The 19,231-nt window shown below is 36.1% G+C and overlaps 1 protein-coding gene across 4 annotated transcripts in view; it reads right to left on the reverse strand.

Moving 5' to 3' along the window:
* TRPM7 (transient receptor potential cation channel subfamily M member 7) overlaps positions 1-19,231 on the reverse strand; it is a 122,080-nt gene that overhangs the window by 8,862 nt on the left and 93,987 nt on the right. Inside the window, exons 27-37 of one of the 4 annotated variants that reach the window (XM_017517887.2) lie at positions 18,950-19,017; positions 14,167-14,263; positions 10,770-10,840; positions 8,818-8,852; positions 6,589-6,614; positions 3,714-3,764; positions 3,569-3,634; positions 2,716-2,999; positions 2,507-2,589; positions 2,149-2,354; positions 555-1,439 (exon numbers count right to left, since the gene is read on the reverse strand). In XM_017517887.2, coding sequence (XP_017373376.1) covers positions 1,408-1,439; positions 2,149-2,354; positions 2,507-2,589; positions 2,716-2,999; positions 3,569-3,634; positions 3,714-3,764; positions 6,589-6,614; positions 8,818-8,852; positions 10,770-10,840; positions 14,167-14,263; positions 18,950-19,017 — 1,019 coding nt within the window. In that variant the 3' untranslated portion in view covers positions 555-1,407. Of the gene's footprint in view, positions 1-554; positions 1,440-2,148; positions 2,355-2,506; positions 2,590-2,715; positions 3,000-3,567; positions 3,635-3,713; positions 3,765-6,588; positions 6,615-8,817; positions 8,853-10,769; positions 10,841-14,166; positions 14,264-18,949; positions 19,018-19,231 lie in introns of those variants that run through there. The other 3 variants (XM_017517885.1, XM_017517886.2, XR_005198217.1) reach the window with 3 other exon arrangements.

Here is a 19,231-nt window from a genome sequence, read left to right on the forward strand (position 1 = left end):
TAGTAGAGACAGGTTTTCACCATGTTAGCCAGGCTGGTCTCCAACTCCTGACTTCAGGTGATCTACCTGCCTCAGCCTCCCAAAGTGCTGGGATTACAGGCATGAGTCACAGCGCCTGGCCAAATATAACTTTTATATGCACTGCAAATCCAAAAAACTCATGTGACGTGCTTTATTACAACATTTGCTTTATTGCAGTGGTCTGGAACTGTGCCTGCAGTATCTCTAAGGTAAGCCTGTAATTTTAAACTTAATTGTATTGGCTGGCCAACCGCGATGGCTTACGACTGTAATCCCACTACTATGGGAGGCCGAGGTGGGTGGATCACAAGGTCTCGGGTTCAAGGCCAGCCTGGCCAACATGGTGAAACCCCGTACTTACTAAAAATACAAAAAATTAGCCAGGTGTAGTGGCGTGCACTTGAAATCCCAGCTACTCTGGAGGCTGAGGCAGGAGAATTGCTTGAAATCAGAAGGCGGTGGTTGTGGTGAGTGGAGATCATGCCATTGCACTCCAGCCTGGACAAAAGAGTAAGACTCTGTCTCAAAAAAAAAAAAAAAAAAAACCTGTACTGGCCTAACTCATAATAGACATACGAGTTTTTCATTACATATACCACCTTAATCATTTTTATAAAAGCATGAACTACTGAAAAAAGTACAGTTGTTTTACACAGATTTTCATTCTTGAGCTGAATCAATACCCTGTTTGCTTTTCAACGACTCTTTCCTATTTCTACCTTCACACTGAAGAGTCATTGAGTAATAAACATTCTAAACAATTGTTCTCATGTGATTTAAAATCTGGCCTGTGTTTACATTTGAAATTAAGTCTGCTCTTCAGGGAGAAAAATTATGGAAGCCATAATGAAAAGCAGAGCTGACAACATGCTCAATTTAACTTTCCTTTGACCAACTGTGAAGCTCAGCAGACATTACTCCAAGCAAACCTGCCCTCTTGCAGCCACCACTTTTTTTCTTTCATATGTATGACAAGGTCTATCTACTAAGATGGCTATGAGCAATTTTTCCCTCTACAGATGCATGTTGTTCTACCCCTCAGGTGCTGAATTTACTTTGACTCCCCTTGAATCTGGGCTACCCTTATAAGTTGCCTTCATCAGTAAAGTGTGGCAAAAGGCATCTCAGCCAGTCCTGGGCCTAGCCTAAAGAGTTCTGCCTTCTCTGTAGAAGAAGCCAGCTGCTATGTAAGAAGTCTAACTACCCGAAATTACGATGCTGTGAGAAAGCCCAAGCTAGCTAGCCATGTAGACAGGGAACACTTGGAGAATTGAGGAATTCAGTTGACAGTGAACAGAGACCTCAGACACTTGACTCCAGTCAAGCTGTTCAATGTCTCCAGTCATTCCAGCCTTCTGAGGTGACAGCAGAGAAGGGACATTCCCACTATGTCCCATCAAAATTTCTGAATGAAAGAACTATAAGAAAATAAAATGGCAATTATTTTAAATCCACTAAATTTTTAGGTAGTTCAGTTCACAGTAGGTAACATAAACACCAGGAACACTAGAGATATTTGCTATTTTTAAAGAAAGTCTTTACACTTTTGAAATAATAGACTGCACATCTTAGAACAGGGAATTTTTACAAGTTATTGCTTATCAAAGCATCTATATTATCTTAATAGTTAAGACAGCCAGGTTGGGGCATGGTAGCTCACACCGGTAATCCCAGCACTTTGGGAGGCTGAGGTGGGCAGACCTTGAGGTCAGAAGTTTGAGACCAGCCTGACCAACATGGCAAAAACCTGTCTCTACTAAAAATACAAAAACTATCTGGGTGTGGTGGTGGGTGATCCCAACTACCTGGGAGGCTGAGGCAGGAGAATTGCTTGAATTCGGGAGACGGAAGTTGCAATGAACCAAGATGGCCCCATTGCACTCCAGCCTGGGCGACAGAGTGAGACTCCACCTGGCGGTTGGAGGGCAGAGACAGCCAGATTCTATTACTCAAGGCCCTGATGGCTATATGCTATGACTGTGACTAACTTGCTTTTTTTTTTTTTTATAGTTTCTACTGGCCTAAGATTTTATCTATCTATAAATTAGCAGATTATACATAGTATAACATATGAATAGGTAAGAACCTACCGCACAATTTCACCTTAACAATATCAAATAAATTTACCTTGTAAATCAAGTACCAGTAACTCCCCTCTTGTATATTCATAAGTCCAGTGGCTAAAGGCTAGCATGATCTCTTCCAGAGTATTAGTTGGAATAATCTCATCTCCATTATTATTGTTGTATTTTCTAAATTCTCCAGTCATACACTCTTCCACGGCAAACCACTGTCCTGCTGAATGGCAATACAGCAGGAAAACTTCAAGGAACCTTTTAAAAAACAGTTATAAATATTACTAGCAGTTAATAAAATTCTAATTGATCTACAAAATGGGTATTTAAACATTCAACATCAAAAACAAAGGTCAAAATGGACTGCTATCCATATAATAAAAAAGATCCCCCAAAAATTAAAGATTTACCTTGGAGAATATGGTATGGATTTGGGTTTCATTTGATTAAAGGCAAATGTAAGCTTTTGTGCTGCTCTCTGTTGTTGAATTTCCTACAAAAGGGGAGAGAACCCTTGTTTAATTTTTAAACTAAGATTATATTTGGCTTATTGATATTTCAGAAGTTAAAATATAAAGCTTAAATTATGTTTCACTATTACACATTCACCACCACTTACTCGCAGACAGAGATGCAGAACTGTATCTTCTTTATAAATACTTGACCATGTATTAACCACCTCTGGAAGAAAAGATTTGATAATATAAAGATGCCCTGATTTGAGGATATCATGTTCTGACCAGGTACACTGTACTTTGACAGCTCTTCGTAAACCTCCTCCCATCTCCTCTTTGCTTAAAAACTCTATTTTGGCACAGAGACCAAGTTGTGACCAAGAAGACATGCTGTTATTTAGTATGTTGGGTGAACTCTCTTCCAAACGATACACTGTGACAGGCTCCCCTGCAAAATGAGTGAGAACAACTTAAGATTAAATTATGACTCTTTAAAAATGACAAAGTAAAATAAAAATTAGCAGGTATCTTTCATTAAGGAAGAGAAGATAAAATGGACCAGTATGTAGTTTTATAAAAGAAATTTAATAGCCACAGGTAAGAAAATACCTCTATATTCATGTGTAATAATAGGCATTTTTGAAATTCTGAGCATTTTACAGAAGACTTTTAAAAAAGCAGCTGAAATTATAAACACTTCTGAACTGAGCACAGAAGTTAGAGCTATCTCTTTCATGGACACTGTGATGTCAATTCATACATGTTACTAGATAGTGGATCAAGAACTTTTTAGAATTAGAATATATTGTTGCTTCGGGATATGCCAATAATGGAGAAATTTAATACTTCTGATGTCTCTCTTCTTGTATTCAAACATCCCTCACCCTTATAGTAGTCAGATTAAGAATTTATTTGAAATGGATACTTCTTAATGTGATGCCACCCACATTCTATATTATGGCTACAAATAACTAAAGGGTTAATTTTCCCTTTTATTTCTTTAACTTTTGGATTTACCTCTTGGAGGCACAGGTGTAAATGGAATGCTCTGTGATAACCTCATCAAGTTATTTCTTTCCACAGCTGTATAAAAATGAGAGAGAAATAATGAAATCCCTAAAGGTTCAAAATATTATTAAATTTTGTTTTTAATATTACTGACCTGAGTAATAGTAATTTGTATCCATAGCTGGCTTAAATGGAGAAGTTAGACCTATAATGGCAAATAAATAAATGAGACCATTTAAAAAGTACTAGTACAGTAAAAATGTTAACGCGGATACTCTTATAAAATAATCTTAAATTTCCATCGTGTAACTGTTCCTCACAAAAACAGCAAAAATGAGGGAGAAAAATATGTCCACTGTGCTATATTACCCTATTTCATTAGGCCAGATTAGTGAGAGCTGTGCATTTAGACACCTACAAGAGCAAAATTATGTTTCACACTATTCTAACTCCTGCCTTAAACTCATTTTTTTCATACCTCCCACTCAAAAAGAAAAATCTCTTTTTGATTCTGACATTTGGGGAGTGGGGACTGTAGCCATGTAGCCATTTTAGCAGATCTACCAGGAGAAGATGAACTTCTGGAATGTGAAACATACCCACCAAAAGCCCTTCCCCCATCTTTAAAAAAAATTTTTTTTTTTTTGTGGACTTGACCTTTAAATGCGGCAATAAGACAAGGACACAAGTCAAATCTGCTATGTGCTAGATTTCTAGAACACAAATAAAAAGAAACCTACTGGCTTGCAGGAAAAGGAAGTTAGTCAACAGTTTTAATACTGCAAAGTATAAAAATATACTTTAAAAATATGTATATACACATACACATATGCACATACTGTAAGACTATATAGAAGTACCTAATGTCTTCTGCTTGAGAAGACATCAAAGGCTGTCTCAGAGTAAGAGAAGGGGGAAAACAGAGTATTTTGCAAGGCACTGGTGTGTAGAGGGCAACACTTACAAAGTCATGGAAGCGTTAAAGTATATCCTACACTTGGGAAACTGCACACAGTTTAGTATGAACAGAACTAATTATATACATATCAGAACGACCTACAGAGCTTTTTGGACATATACCCACCCAGATGTCACTGCAAAATATTCTAATTCTGTAGGTATGTGTTATCATATAAGTGATTCTCTACAAATGATCTGAATATGCAGCTAAGACTACAAATTAATGGGCAAGAATACTGGCATAACTGTAGGAGGTGAGGCTACAGAAACAGGGCATATCAAATTGTTAGGAGGTCAGGCACAGTGGCTCACACCTGTAATCACAACACTTTGGGAGGCTGCAGTGGAAGGACTGCTTTGGGGCCAGGAATTCAAGACAAGCCTGGATAACATGACAAGGCCCCATATCAACAAAAAAAGTTTAAAAATTAGCCCGGCAAGGAGGTGCCCACCTGTGGTCCTAGCTACTCAGGAGGCTGAGGTGGTGGGATTGCTTGGGCCTAGGAGACTGTGGCTGCAGTAAGCAAAGACTGTACCACTGCACTCCAGCCTGGGTGGCAGAGAGATCATGTTTCTGGGGGTGGAGTGGTGGGGGTGGGAATTGTCTAATATGACACGTTAAAGAAGAACACTGGATTTTATTAAACAACCATGGGCAAAAATGTAAAGTAGGGGAGTGACTAGATCAGGTCTTTTAGAAAAAGCAGGCTGGGCATGATGGTTCTTGCCTATAATCTCAGCACTTTGGGAGGCCAAGGCAGGGGGATCATGAAGTCAGGAGTTCCACATCAGCCTGGCCAACAGGGTGAAACCCTGTCTCTACAAAAGTACAAAAATTAGCCAGGCATGGTGATATGCGCCTGTAATCTCAGCCACTTGGGAGGCTGAGGCAGGAGAATTGCTTGTACCTGGGAGGTGGAGGTTGCACAGTGAGCCAAGATTGCACCACTGTACTCCGTACTCCAGCCTGGGCAATAGAGCAAGACTCCATCTCGGCCAGGGGTGGATATCATTTTGGTTGCAGAATAGAACATATTCGAGAAGTAAAACTACAGGCAAGGACCCCAAACTGGCATAACCACTTTGAGAACCTATTTAGTAGTAATTACCAAATGTAAACACATGCTAACGCTGACTCAGCAATTTCATTCCTAGGCATAATGCCAATAATAAATGCATGAGTAATAACATGAACAAGAATGCTTATAGCAGCAAGACATAATAGCCATACAGCGGAAGCTACTGAAATGACCTCCAAATAGCAGAATAGATAAGTAAATTCAATACATTCACAGAAGGAAATCCTATATATTAGTAAGAATGCACAAATTACTACTACACACAGCAATATTGATGCATTTTATAACAATATGCTAAGAGGAAGAAGGAAGGCACCAAACAGTATATACTGTACAATTTCATTTATATAGCCAATATGCATACACATGCAAACACTCACATCCCCCCCCAATTGGTGAAACTACTGTCTTAGGGTAAGAAGCTATAAGATGAAGTGGAAACAAAGGAATGGGGATATAAGCAAAATTGTTTTTGGGTGCTGATTACATGCCTATACTTACTTTGTAAGAATTCAGTGAATTTTGCACTGTTCTGTATGCACTACATACTTCATTAAAAGGATGAAAAAGTAATGGTCTAAACTGAAAGGAGCAGTGGGATGTATAGTGGAGGATGGATTTTAGAGACACGTAGGAAGTAAATGCAATAGGACTTTGTAACTACAAAGTCAAGGTGGTCAAGAATAACTTGGCTGACTAAAAGTTTCATTTGTTAAAACAGAAAATATTAGAAAAGGAGCAGGCTGTGTAGCAGAGACCAAGTGGGCAGGGAAGAAGTGTGACAGTAAAGAGATCATCATTCACAGGGTGGGTCATGTGTTTGTGAAACATCTATAGTAAGGAGAAACGATAAGAGGGCAGAGCTTTTCACTACCGTGGCTTTGTCTAGCTTGAAGTCTAAAATGTCTTACCTAGAATAATATGGTGTATGCTCTAACAGATCAAGTAAGATTCTCATTTTTTCACATTAAATCTACCACACAGACTCACCATTTAATGTTCCTTCTTCAGGTGGCCTAGAAACACCAAAAAATATAGTATAAGCTGTGCTACAATTTAAGTTTTGGCTATCATTTAATTTTTTGATTTTATAAAATTAACATTATAGAATAAATTATTAAGGAAATTATGATATTGATTCTGTTTATTTGCCATTTCCCTTAAGCCAATTCCAATCAAAAGATATATATATATATATCCATATGTATCTGCTTGTTAATAACTTAATATCTCTAATTTATGTGTAAATATTATTAGCAGTTTGGTGCCAAATTGAAGGTTCTATTCTAATAAACTATTTCATAACTTCTGTATTTGTGGGGATTCATTCCAGTATTGCAACAATACAATGAGATGACTTTGCAGGATGCTAGAAATATTTCAATAGAATTGATGTGCAAAGAACTGATTGAAAAGTAAGTAGATGTCATTTTGCCTCTTGGTTTCTAATGTTGAAAAATATTTTTCCCAATGTTCACTGTAATTATTTCTAACAACATATACTGGCACCAAATGAAGGTTCTTTTATTTCCAAATTCCAGGGTCAGTTAGACACACAGGTATAGCAAAAAGAAGAATGGAATGAGAAGAAAGGAAAACGGGTTAGAGGCTTAGCACTTTCATTATATAACTATGTAGCCTTACTCAGGAATGAAAGGACCCCACCCAGAAAGGACCTTGGAAGTAGATAACCTTGTCTCTTTCCAGCTCCTACATTCTGCCTGACCCTGTTTGTATCCTGTTGATTTTCATCTTAATAGAAACATTTTCTTATACAAATTATTCTGAACCTAGTATCATCCCCTTGCCTGCTGCTAATCAATCACTCTTTTCTCAGCACCCAAGAGTTGCCAATCAACTCCACCTTTATGGGTAGTTCTTGGGGTCAGCATTCTGCAAGACAATGTTCTTTTGTTAGACATCAGAATTAACACCAACTTGAAGTACCTATTCTGTATTTACATCTATGGCTATGGTTATAAAAGAAAATATTCCTTGAAGAAGTGTGACTATAGGTAGGTTTTCCAAATGCCATTCCAGGGTCAGGATACTTAGTTTGAACAGCTGCTTATCCTGTGGCCCAGGTTTATTTTCTTCTCTATATAGCCAGATTTATTTTAAAAAAAAAACAATTATTTTATTTTTTGAGACAAGGTCTTGCTGTCTGTCGCCCAGGCTGGAGTGAAGTGGTGCAACCATGGCTCACTACTCCGGCGCTCAAACAATCCTTCTGCCTCAAGCCTCCTGAGTAGCTGGGACCACAAGTGCACCACTGTGCCAGCAAATTTAAACAAAAAACAAAAAAGAATTTTTTTTTTGGTAGGGATGGGGGGGTCTTACTATGTTGCTCACGCTGGCCCCCAACTCCTGGGCTCAAGCAATCCACCACATTGGCCTCCCAAAGTGCTGGGATCACAGGTGCAAGCCACCATGCCTGGCTCAAATTTATTTCTGATTCACAGAAAGGGGAAAACACTGAAGAATAATAATTTTCCCCAAATTCGCCTCTCTGCTCAAGTAACCCATATGGGAGAATAACTCTACCATGCTGCCAGTATCAGATGGGTGTCAAATCAAGACTTTTTTTTTTTTTTTCAAAATCCTTTGGAATTTTTATACTAATTCCTAGAATGGAAATACAGAGATTATCTTAGATTCACTTTACACTTATGTCTAATCTGTACTAAAAAGTTTCACTTTCTGGGGACAATTACCTGTCAGATTGCCTTTAGTTTCCACTTTTGATTTTGGATTACCACATCAGCTTTCTAGTGGATCTTTCTGTACGCAGGCTTTCTAATGTATACTGTGTACTACTGTTCTAATCATCAAAGTGCTTTCCAAAAGTAGATGCAAGGTTTGATTAGAATGATGCATAGAGAAGGCAAGCAAGTACAAAAATAGTCTCAAACTAGATCTCCCAACAAATTTATTCAGGAATAAGTTAGAAACAGGACTAAGCAATAAAATAATAATTGTATCATTTTTAGGAAGACCTTAGTAGAGTTGCAATTATATGAAAATAATAAATTTTAAAATTATGTATTAACTCATAATAAATTTGTTCACCTATTCTCATCTATGTGAAAAGAGGAGATGATAGAATAAATAATCATCACCAAGAAAAATGTTAAAGGGATGATGAAAACAGCAGGAAAAAAGACAACATTCAATAATTATGATACTTTTCAAGCTCATGGTGAGAAAAAGCTTACTTACATTTCTCTGTTTGATGGTCTATCTTGTAACCAATCCTTCAGTAAAAAAAACACACACACACAAAAAAAAAACCTTACATACAAATCTTTAGAAGCATAACTTTAACTTTTTTCTTGTATTTTAGGAATTAAAGGCTAAAAATTAACAAAGTTCTTATTTCATAAAACTGAATAAAACAATAATTTATAACTTTATTTACTATAAATATAACTACCATAAGGCTATTCAAGAAGGCAGAAAAAAGAATTCCGTTATTTCCCACAACATAATCTATTCTTTATAAATTTTTATATTGTTTGAGGACAATTATATTCTCTTAAAATATACATTTGTTTCTGTGATTCTAAAAATAATATGTGACCCTTGTCAAATAACCATCAAATACAAACAGAAAAATTAAAATCATGTAAGCTGTGAATGCTCATGACATTTAGGCATATTTCACTGCAGCCTTTGTTGTGCATATGTGCATATGGTTTTTATTCTGCAATTTTATAATGATCCTCCTAGGTGTGGGTTTATTTTTACTTTCCCAGTTTGAGACTCATTTTGCCTGAATTTGAATGTTCACATAGTTTATCATTTTGGAAAATACTAAACCATTTCTAATCTCTTCAAATTTTCTCTACTCTCTCAAAGCCAGTTAGATATCTTCCCTGTCTCTTTAACATATTTTCCATCTTTTATTATGTAGTTTGTCTTTTTTTTTTTTACTTTAATCATCTTTTGGACAATTTATTATTATTCAATCCATTTAATTATAGTCGTGCTGCATTTTGGCCCAGTTGAGTAATTCTTCCTTCAGATGTGCCTAATCTGTTAATTAACCCCTACTTAGAGGGTTTTTTTTGAAATGGAGTTTTGCCTGAAGCCCAGTCTGGAGTGCAGTGCTGCAATCTTGACTCACTACAACCTCCAACTCCTGGATTCAAGTGATTCTGCTGCCTCAGCCTCCTGAGTAGCTGGGATTACAGGCATGTGCCACCACACCAGGACAATTTTTGAATTTTAGTAGAGATGGGGTTTCGCCATGCTGGCCAGGCTGGTCTTGAACTCCCGACCTCAAGTGATCCACTTCCATTGGCCTCCCAAAGTGCTGAGGTTACAGGCATGAATCACAGTGCCCAGCCCCTACTTAGTTTTTTTTGTTTCAAATTTTTTTCAAATTTGAGTCTTTCTGAATAGTATCTCCTTTTCTTGTGTTTTATGTTTAATACATTTTTATGTCTATAATCACTTCAACCATACTTATTTTATCATCTGTAACCAATAATTCTACTATCTTAAGTTAGAAATCTAATACTCTTTATGTAAGTTGACTCCCATGAGTTTTCTAAATTGCCATTGTGAGGTCATCTTCAATAAGGCTTTAATTTGTTGCAAAGTTGTGCAGCTCAGGGTCAGGATGGGTCCCTCAAAAAAGGAGGATTTGTTACCGTGAATCTGTGTTAACTAACCTCTCTCCCCACTGAAATAACTTTTTTCAATAACATGATTTTAACAACACAATCTCTCTATGCCAGAACAGATATATTTTGAATGTTAAGTCAATATTTTCTTGATCAAAATTATGAGCACTGACTTCTATACATTTGACTATAAAGGAGTAATTTTTCTGCCTTCTCCTGAGCTTTTTGTCTTGTCAGTGTGTGCTTTTAAAGGGAATTTGCAAAATCAATTATTATCTCAGCTGGAAATGAATTCATATAATTGGCTTCAATTAAAAAAAAAAGACTCCTGCCTTAATGCTGCATAAATTTTTCTTTAAAATTCCTGACTATTCACTGTAAGAAGAAACTTTTCTATAACTTTTTCTATAAACTAAAAAAGTTTTCTAAGGAAAAGTTTTTTGAGGTTTTCATATAGTCCCAAATATCACCACTTTGTAGTTCTTCTCTAAAAAATTTTAATGTATTTAATAATATATATTGCTTTAATTGAAATTTACAAACCGATATTAAAGCTGTTTTGGAATCTACTTCACAAGTGTCTTCGGTAGATGGCCTTCTACTGATTTTTTCTGCTAAAAGAAAATTTAAAAATATAAATAAAGTTACACAACTGAAGTTCTATGAATACCAACTAACCAAACACAAAGCTTTCCAGGCATAGTATAACCTTCATAAGATAACTCAACCTCTCCTCAATACGTTGAACACAAGAGTTATATGACGACCATAAATTATTCAATTTATTTTCAGTAAACTATTCAATTTATTTTGAAAAGGCAATAATAAATGAAGTAAAAAAATATTTCTCTCTCTCCTGTTCCCAAATCACCCTGACTGAGAGCAGTAAAGGTAATTCATTTCTTGTATATTCTTCCTGGGATAGTTGTATTTGTGTATTATCCTCACCATCCACTCCAATATTTAACATAAATGGTAGGGAAATATGTATCTTGAGGTTTTTGTTAGTTTTTTTTTTTTTCTGAGACGGAGTCTCACTCTGTTGCCCAGGCTAGAGCGCAGGGGCATGATCTCGGCTCACTGAAACCTCTGCCTCCCGGGTTCAAGTGATTCACCTGCCTCAGCCTCTTGAGTAGCTGGGATTACAGGTGTGTACCACTATGCCTGGCTAATTTTTATTTTTAGTAGAGACAGTGTTTCACCATGTTGGTCAGGCTGCTCTTTAACTCCTGACCTCGTAATCCGTCCACCTCAGGCTCCCAAAGTGCTGGGATTACAAGAGTAAACTACCACACCTGGCTCTTGTTTTTTGTTTTGTTTTAAACTTTAAGCTTTGAGATTTTTTTCTTTTTTCTTTTTCTTTTCTTTTTTTTTTTTTTGAGACAGAGTTTCCTTCTTGTTGCCCAGGCTGGAGTGCAGTGGTACGATCTCAGCCCATTGCAGCCTCTGCCTCCTGAGTTCAAGAGATTCTCCCGCCTCAGCCTCCCAAGTAGATGGAATTACAGACATATGCCACCATGCCTGGCTAATTTTGTATTTTTAGTAGAGACAGGGTTCTCCACGTTGGTCAGGCTGGTCTCAAACTCCTGACTTTAGGTGATCCACCCACCTCGGCCTCCCAAAGTGTTGGGATTACAGGTGTGAGCCCGTTCACCCAGCCAGCTTAGAGATTTTCTACAGAAGAACAGAGATTTCCCAATTATGTTCTGATGCTATCTTTATTTCATATTGGATATACAGTAATGTATTTAAACAAACTCCTACTGATGGACATTTGATCTGTTTCCAATCTCTTCCTATAAAAAAACGCTTCAATGAATAATCCTTTTCCCCAATTTATGATAATACCTTTGTTTTCATACCTTGTTTATCTGAAATGAACTTTAGAATTAAGCCTACTTCCAAAAAAAGGATATTAAGTTACAAATCAACTTGGAGAAAGCTTACAATTTTACGGTACAATAAAGGAAAGCCTCATAATGGAAGAAGGAAAATCTTAGAACAAAATTTATATTCCAAATTTTATATTCTAATATATCTCAGTCTGGACAAAAAGACCAGACTGAGATATATTAGAAGACTCTGGGCAAAATGTATTCAATATGATGAAACTGACAGAATACATTACATTCTGAATATCATGAAGAAATTTGGTCAAATACCAGATAATTTAGGGTGCTGATGTAGGCAAAATGATAACTATACTTGGTGGAAAAGGGTGAAGGGGTGTGTGTGTGTGTTCGTTCTGGGAATTCAGAGTGAGAAAAGAGAGTTCAATTCTTGTCTTCTTTAGCAGTAGGTCAACAGATATGGCCTAAAACCGAAATATGAGGATGCTGCAATAGAGGTAGGTTGAGTATCACTTTTCAGAAATGCTCGGGATCAGAAATATTTCATATTTTTGTTTTTTAAAAAATGTTGGGACTGGGCGTGGTGGCTCAAGCCTGTAAGGCCAGCACTTTGGGAGGCCGAGGCGGGCGGATCACTTGAGGTCAGGAGTTCAAGGCCAGCCTGGCCAACATGGTAAAACCCTGTCTTAAAAAAAATTTTTTTTGGGAATATTTGCATTATACTCACCCAGGTGAGCATCTGAAAATCTGAAATCTGAAATGCTCCAAGAAGCATTTCCTTTCAGTCAGTACTCAAAAAGTTTTAGATTTTGGTGCATTTTAGATTTTGGGATGTTCAACCCATATAAACATACTAATTCAGAAATAACATCTATGTTACCTTAAATACTGACAATTATTTTTCTTTCCTCCTAATCCTTCTACCATTTCATTTACTTGCCTTATTGCTCTGGCTAGAATGTAAAAGAGAAACAGTCAGAATCCTTGTCCTGCTCCCCATCTTGGGCTTTCAATAATTCACTATGAAGTAGAATGTTTTGTGATAAATTTTTTCTTGATGCGCTTTTTGAGATTAAGAATACATACTGAATGTTAATCAAATACTTTCTCTGCAGCTATTAAGATGATTTCATCATTTTTCTCCTTTAGTCTGTGATCATGCACCATCATAATTGTATTTTTGAATGTTAAGACAACTTTCATTCCTGGAATAAATCCAATTTGGTCATGATATGTGTTGCTGAATTCAGAATACCAAAGGAAAATGAAAGAAGTGATGGTGAGGTAGACAATATAGTACTGTTTTCCTTAAGGAACCTTTATAATTATTCAACTTTTCAATGACGTGCATATATAATTTTGACTCATGGAAAAATCATGATATGGAAACATCATCACAATATAGAAAAATTAATGGTACAAGGCAATATGTATTGTCTTAAATCTTTTGTGTAAAAAATAAGAGGTAGAAAAGACTGTACTGTCATACGTGATTGTATAAGCACGAAACTCTAAAGGGTAAACAAACAGTGGTTACATGTGGGGATGGAGTGAGAGCGAAACTTTTCAGAGTGTTTGTATTTTAAATTTGAACCAAAAATGTATTATTTTTAAAAGTTAAACTGGAAAAATACGTTGAATAAATGATGATAAAGATTAAAACAGCTGGGGTGGCTCACACCTGTAATCTCAACATTTTGGGAGGCCGAGGCGGGTGGATCACCTGAGGTTAGGAGTTTAAGACCAGCCTGGCCAACATGCTGAAACCCTGTTTTTTTTTTTTTTAAAAAAAGATTAAAACAGAAGATACAGATGTACAGATACATCTATAAAAGCTAAAAACAGCAGATTTGTAAAGTCTTCCTTTCCATCTTTATAGAATAAACAATTTGTAAAAAATATTCTAATAAAACATTCTAATGAATGCTAAAATTACGACTTATTCAAGGTTACAGTAACTATGGCAGACCATAATTTTCATCTTCTGACTCCTGCACCATTCACTGCTCAGGAGTTTGACAAACATAACATACATTTAAAGTGTAAATGAGTATGTTTTCTAACACCATGCATATGCTGAAAATACTCACCTTGTTCTGAACGAAGAGGAATGGAAGTTCTATGACACTCCGTAAATCCAGCATGAGAACTCACACGTTTCAAAGTGTTTTCAGAAGTACTGTCGTTCTGCGAACACCGTGCATATATATAATTTGAAAACAACTGAACTAAATTTCAACCCATTGTTCTAAGTAGTTTAGGAGTCCCCTGATTAATGTTCAACATGCTTTATTCTACCTGGACACCAATGGGTATATTACAGATTACGGTTTTCTTCAATGCCAACTTCAAAAACTGCACCAAAACACCCTATTTGCCTACTGTTCATAAACTCATCCTAATGAATTTTTTATAATAATAAAAACTCACAAAAAAGTTGCAAAAACTATACAAAACTGTGGGGGGAAAATGAAATTACTACCAATTCACTTCATTCCCAAAAAAGCTATTATCTTACACATATCTTGACACACTGATAACATTAATGGCAGGGGAGCTATTTCTTTTAAAGGATCTTGGTAACTTTTTAATTGATTCTATGAGCTACTTATACAACAAGGTTATCTATCTGCTTACTCTTTGTCAAATTTCAATCTGTTTTCCAAATTTGTTTTGACTTTATGTTTTTTAGGTATTTAAATTTTTCCCTTAATATTTTTCTATTATTTATGTGTTTGGAAAAGCCTTGGCTGCTTTACTGGCACAATAAATATTGCTATTTTCTTTTTTGGGGGGGGACAGAGTCTCACTGTCACCAGACTGGAGTGCAGTGGTGTGATCTTGGCACACTGCAACCTTCGCCTAACGGGTTCAGGCAATTCTCCTGCTTCAGCCTCCCAAGTAGCTGGGACTATAGGCGAGTGACACCAGGTCCAGCTAATTTTTTTGTATTTTTAGTAGAGACGGGGTTTCACCATGTTGGTCAGGATGGTCTCAATCTCGACTTCATGATCCACCCACCTTGTCCTCCCAAAGTTCTGGGCTTACAGGTGTGAGCCATTGCACCCGGCCAAATATTATTTTCTTAAAATGTTTCCTGTGATTTGAATTTTTACATTTAATTCTGGAATTTATCTGAGCTTATAAAATTATATGAGAACATAAACAGACTTTTCCAAATTCATACCCAATCTGTATTTACTGACAAAGCAATCCCTTCCTCAATAATTTCGAATCCAACCCTCTTTGCTACATACTTCTTTAAGACAGGCTCTTGCTCTGTCACCTAGGCTGAAATGCAGTGGCATGATTACGGGGGTCAAACAATCCTCTCACCTCAGCCTCCCAAGTAGGTAGAAACAGGTGCATGTCACCACTCCTGGCTATTTTTTATTTTGTGGAGTGACAGGGCCTCCCTATGTTGCCCAGGCTGGTCTTAAGCTGTTCGGCTCAAGTGATCATCCTGCCTCAGGCTCCCGAAGTGCTGCAATTACAGGCATGAGCCAACACACTCATGACCTCTGTTACAGTTTTATTTTTAGAAGGGTTACTTCTATGTTAGCAGAAATGCTTCCTTACATTTTTATGTATCAACTGTTCTGGCTGCATAATATTTTAGGATCCAACAGCTAATCCCGCTTGCTTTCTTCTTACCTATTTTTCCAGATGAACAAATGAATTACATTCAACAATGTGGGTAATAAATGACACTTTCACATTTGTGTTCTCAACTGATAAATAGGTCACTTTTTATAAAACTTTCAACTATTTTGAAACCTCTGCCACCTATCAGAATCAGTAAGTTTCAAAATGTTACTACTGCAATAAACTAGAATTTTCATTCAATTAATTTATATCTGAAGGAAATACAGTTTCTCTGGCTTTGATGTTCCATGCTCCTCACATTACAGTGGATTATACAGGCAGCGAAGTGCTGACTTTTTTCCTGTAGTCACAAAGCAGACTCTAATTTCTTGTCTGATTTAAACTGTTTCTCCTGAAAACAGTTCTAACTATTTCTTGTTTGTTTTAAGGACTTTCCTTAGTATACTCTTTGATGCCATGATATATCAGTTTCATAGAACGACTGATAACAAGAATTTACTTTTTTTGATAGGGTTGGAGTCTCACTATGTTTACCAGGCTGGTCTCAAACTCCTACTCTCAAGTGATCCTCCTGCCTTAGTCTCCCAAAATGCTGAGATTACAGGCATAAGCCACTGTGCCCAGCCAATGATAGGAATTCTAACTTGGAATTCATAGATAAGCTTCAAGGCATCTATGAAACTACCTTACTAGAAAAATTTTATATACATGCATTTTTGTAGTAAGAGAGTCTGTAGTTTTCCTTGGATTTTTAAAGGGGTATATACCCTAAAAATGGTCAAAAACTAAGTCTCTGACCATCATAAACTAGAACTCATTATTCTGTTTTTATTATTTGAATTATTTTCCTCTAATTACTCAGTTGTTTAAATCGTCTAGGTGTGGTGGCTCATGACTATAATCCCCAAACTTTTGGAAGGCTGAGGTGAGTGGACTGCCTGAGCTCAGAAGTTCGGGACCAGCCTGGCCAACATGGTGAAATCCCGTCTCTATTAAAAATACAAAAATTAGCTGGGCATTGTAGCACATGCCACTTGAGGGGCTGAGGCAGGAGAATCACTTGAACCCAGGAGGTAGAGACTGCAGCAAGCCAAGACCACACCATTGCACTCCAGCCTGGGCGACAGGGCAAGACTCCATCTCAAAAAAAAAAAAAAAAGTTTAAATCAAAACACAGCTACTACTTTTCTGCTAACTCACAGAAACTTGAAATTTCTTGTTTTTATCAGATGGAGCACCTGCCACTTAAAAATTTCCAGCACGGTCCTCTTTAAGTTAATTACTGAAAAGGTGGAATCTGTGGGAAAATCCTGATGCTTTACCTTTTCCCGTTAAGAAATGTCCATTTATAATACAAAAATTAGCTGGGAATGGTGACGCGGGCCTGTAGTCCCAGCTACTCGGGAGGCTGAGGCAGGAGAATTGCTTGAACCCAGGAGGCGGAAGTTGCGGTGAGCCGAGACCGTGCCATTGCACTCCAGCCTGGGTAACAAGAGCGAAACTCCGTCTAAAAAAAAAAAAAAGAAATGTCCATTTATCCTAAATTTTATTTCTTATCTATATTGAGTGCTTCACAATACCAAAATATTACCACCAGAGTGTGGCAATACAACAGTAATTTGTGTAAAGAAAAAGAAAATGTAATAAACTAAGGTTTAAATAATTCTACATTATAAACGGCTTTACTAAAACTTACGAAGGTCCATAAAACACTTCATTTACCTATAATGTCCACTTCGATCCTATATGGAATACAGACACACCATGTGTCATACTGCAATAATTATAAAATCAATTTGGTAGACAGCAGTCTGTTCTTTCTACTTCTTTTAATTTAAAAAAATTTTTTAGTTTTATTTAAATAAAATTTAAAATTATTTAAAAAAATTTTCTTCTGTTTACTTTTTCAATCCTACAGCAAAATGTTCTTTCTACTTCTTAGCACTTTTTCTCATTTCTGTTTTTCTTCTTTGTCTTTTCATCACATGTCAGCTAAGGCTACCTAAGTGATCTCAATCCATTTATTTACCTCTGTCAGTCTAAATATGCCTCAATTAAAATGGTTAGAAAACACTGCAAATTATAGTCTTATGATAGGTCTGCTGAACCTACACCTATTTCCTCCATCTAAAAGCACATGGGTATATTTTAAGCTGACTTTCTGACTTTTGCATATACTAAAGAGACTTTATGTCATATTTAGGCATCTCTGTATACTCCATAGTCAAATTTCTTACATCATTCTGCTGTTCCTATTTGAGGTAAAAAATCATGCAACTTTTTCAAACTTAAAGGCAAATACAGAAAAGGACAAAACCTAGGTAATCATTACACCTCAATTTGCATATAATAACCATTTAATTCCAAGTTATCAATATCTAGCTAATAGATATTGAACTAAGTTAATCGATTTAGTACAGTAATTTAATCAAAATACATGCTATTAAAAATATAAAATGTTAGAATATAAAAATGCATTTGAGTCTACTTTTTATATGTGGTGTAGGAAATAATACGGCCTGACAGCAATTTCATAATCAACTTGGATCACATAAAAAGTAAACATTCACAGAAACTCCTATATCATTATCATTTCCTTGGTTCTCGATTTAGGAAAGGCCCCCCTTTTCACTGTCTATGTCACTTAATCATTTCCATAATGTAATTTCTTTAAGGGCTAGAGAAGTTTAATGCCTTTCTAGGTGTTTTTAATTACCTTCATGTAGCCATGTTACTATTCTTAAGGCTTTAAATAGCCACACATAATATATGACAGCAACATTTAAGAAGTAAAAACTAAGCTTCAGGCAAGAAATACACCTTTTTTTACTAGTTGTTCTATATATTTTGAAACTTATTTAACAAACATTTATCGAATATCTTGCATGTGTACATAACCTTGAGCTTCTCACAGCTAGACAACAGGTTTCTAAGAGTCTGGGTCATGTTCTAATAAACTTTTGAATCTGGGAAGAGTGAGCCCATTAAGTATTTAATCAGTGGAAAACATATGGGGAGAAGAATTTTAAAAAGATAAATGTTAAATAGGTGATGTTTTTTACTTAGTAAAATTATGCAAGCCATTTGTACCTTTCCATGTTCCTAAATTGTTCATTTTTTCAAATTGAGGATAGTTTCAAATACTTGGTATCAGCATGTTAATAATGACATGTGCAAAAACTGTATTTTTACTGAAAAAATAAACTTTGAACTAAACATCAAGAGAGCTAAATAAATAGAATTGTGGGTGTTTTAATATTTACTTACGGATAGTATTTCTTTTATCTTGTTTGACGTTTCTTTAAACTTCTGTAAATCCATGCTATCTCTGTGTCCTTTCACAGAAAAGAGATTGCAATGGGAAATTTTTATTTTCTTCATCAAAATAATGGCATTGCTTTAAGTTTATGAAAATAAGTGATTTATGCTATTTTCGAAGACCTTTTGATGGCTTTGGAATATTCCTTAGCTCTTTTGATAAATAAAATTGAATATATTTACCAAGAAGCTGATGAAGATTATGGTTGTTTTTTTTTTTTTTTTTTTTTT

Source organism: Cebus imitator, unplaced genomic scaffold, assembly GCF_001604975.1.
Source record: "Cebus imitator isolate Cc_AM_T3 unplaced genomic scaffold, Cebus_imitator-1.0 Scaffold651, whole genome shotgun sequence".
Taxonomy (NCBI): domain Eukaryota; kingdom Metazoa; phylum Chordata; class Mammalia; order Primates; family Cebidae; genus Cebus; species Cebus imitator.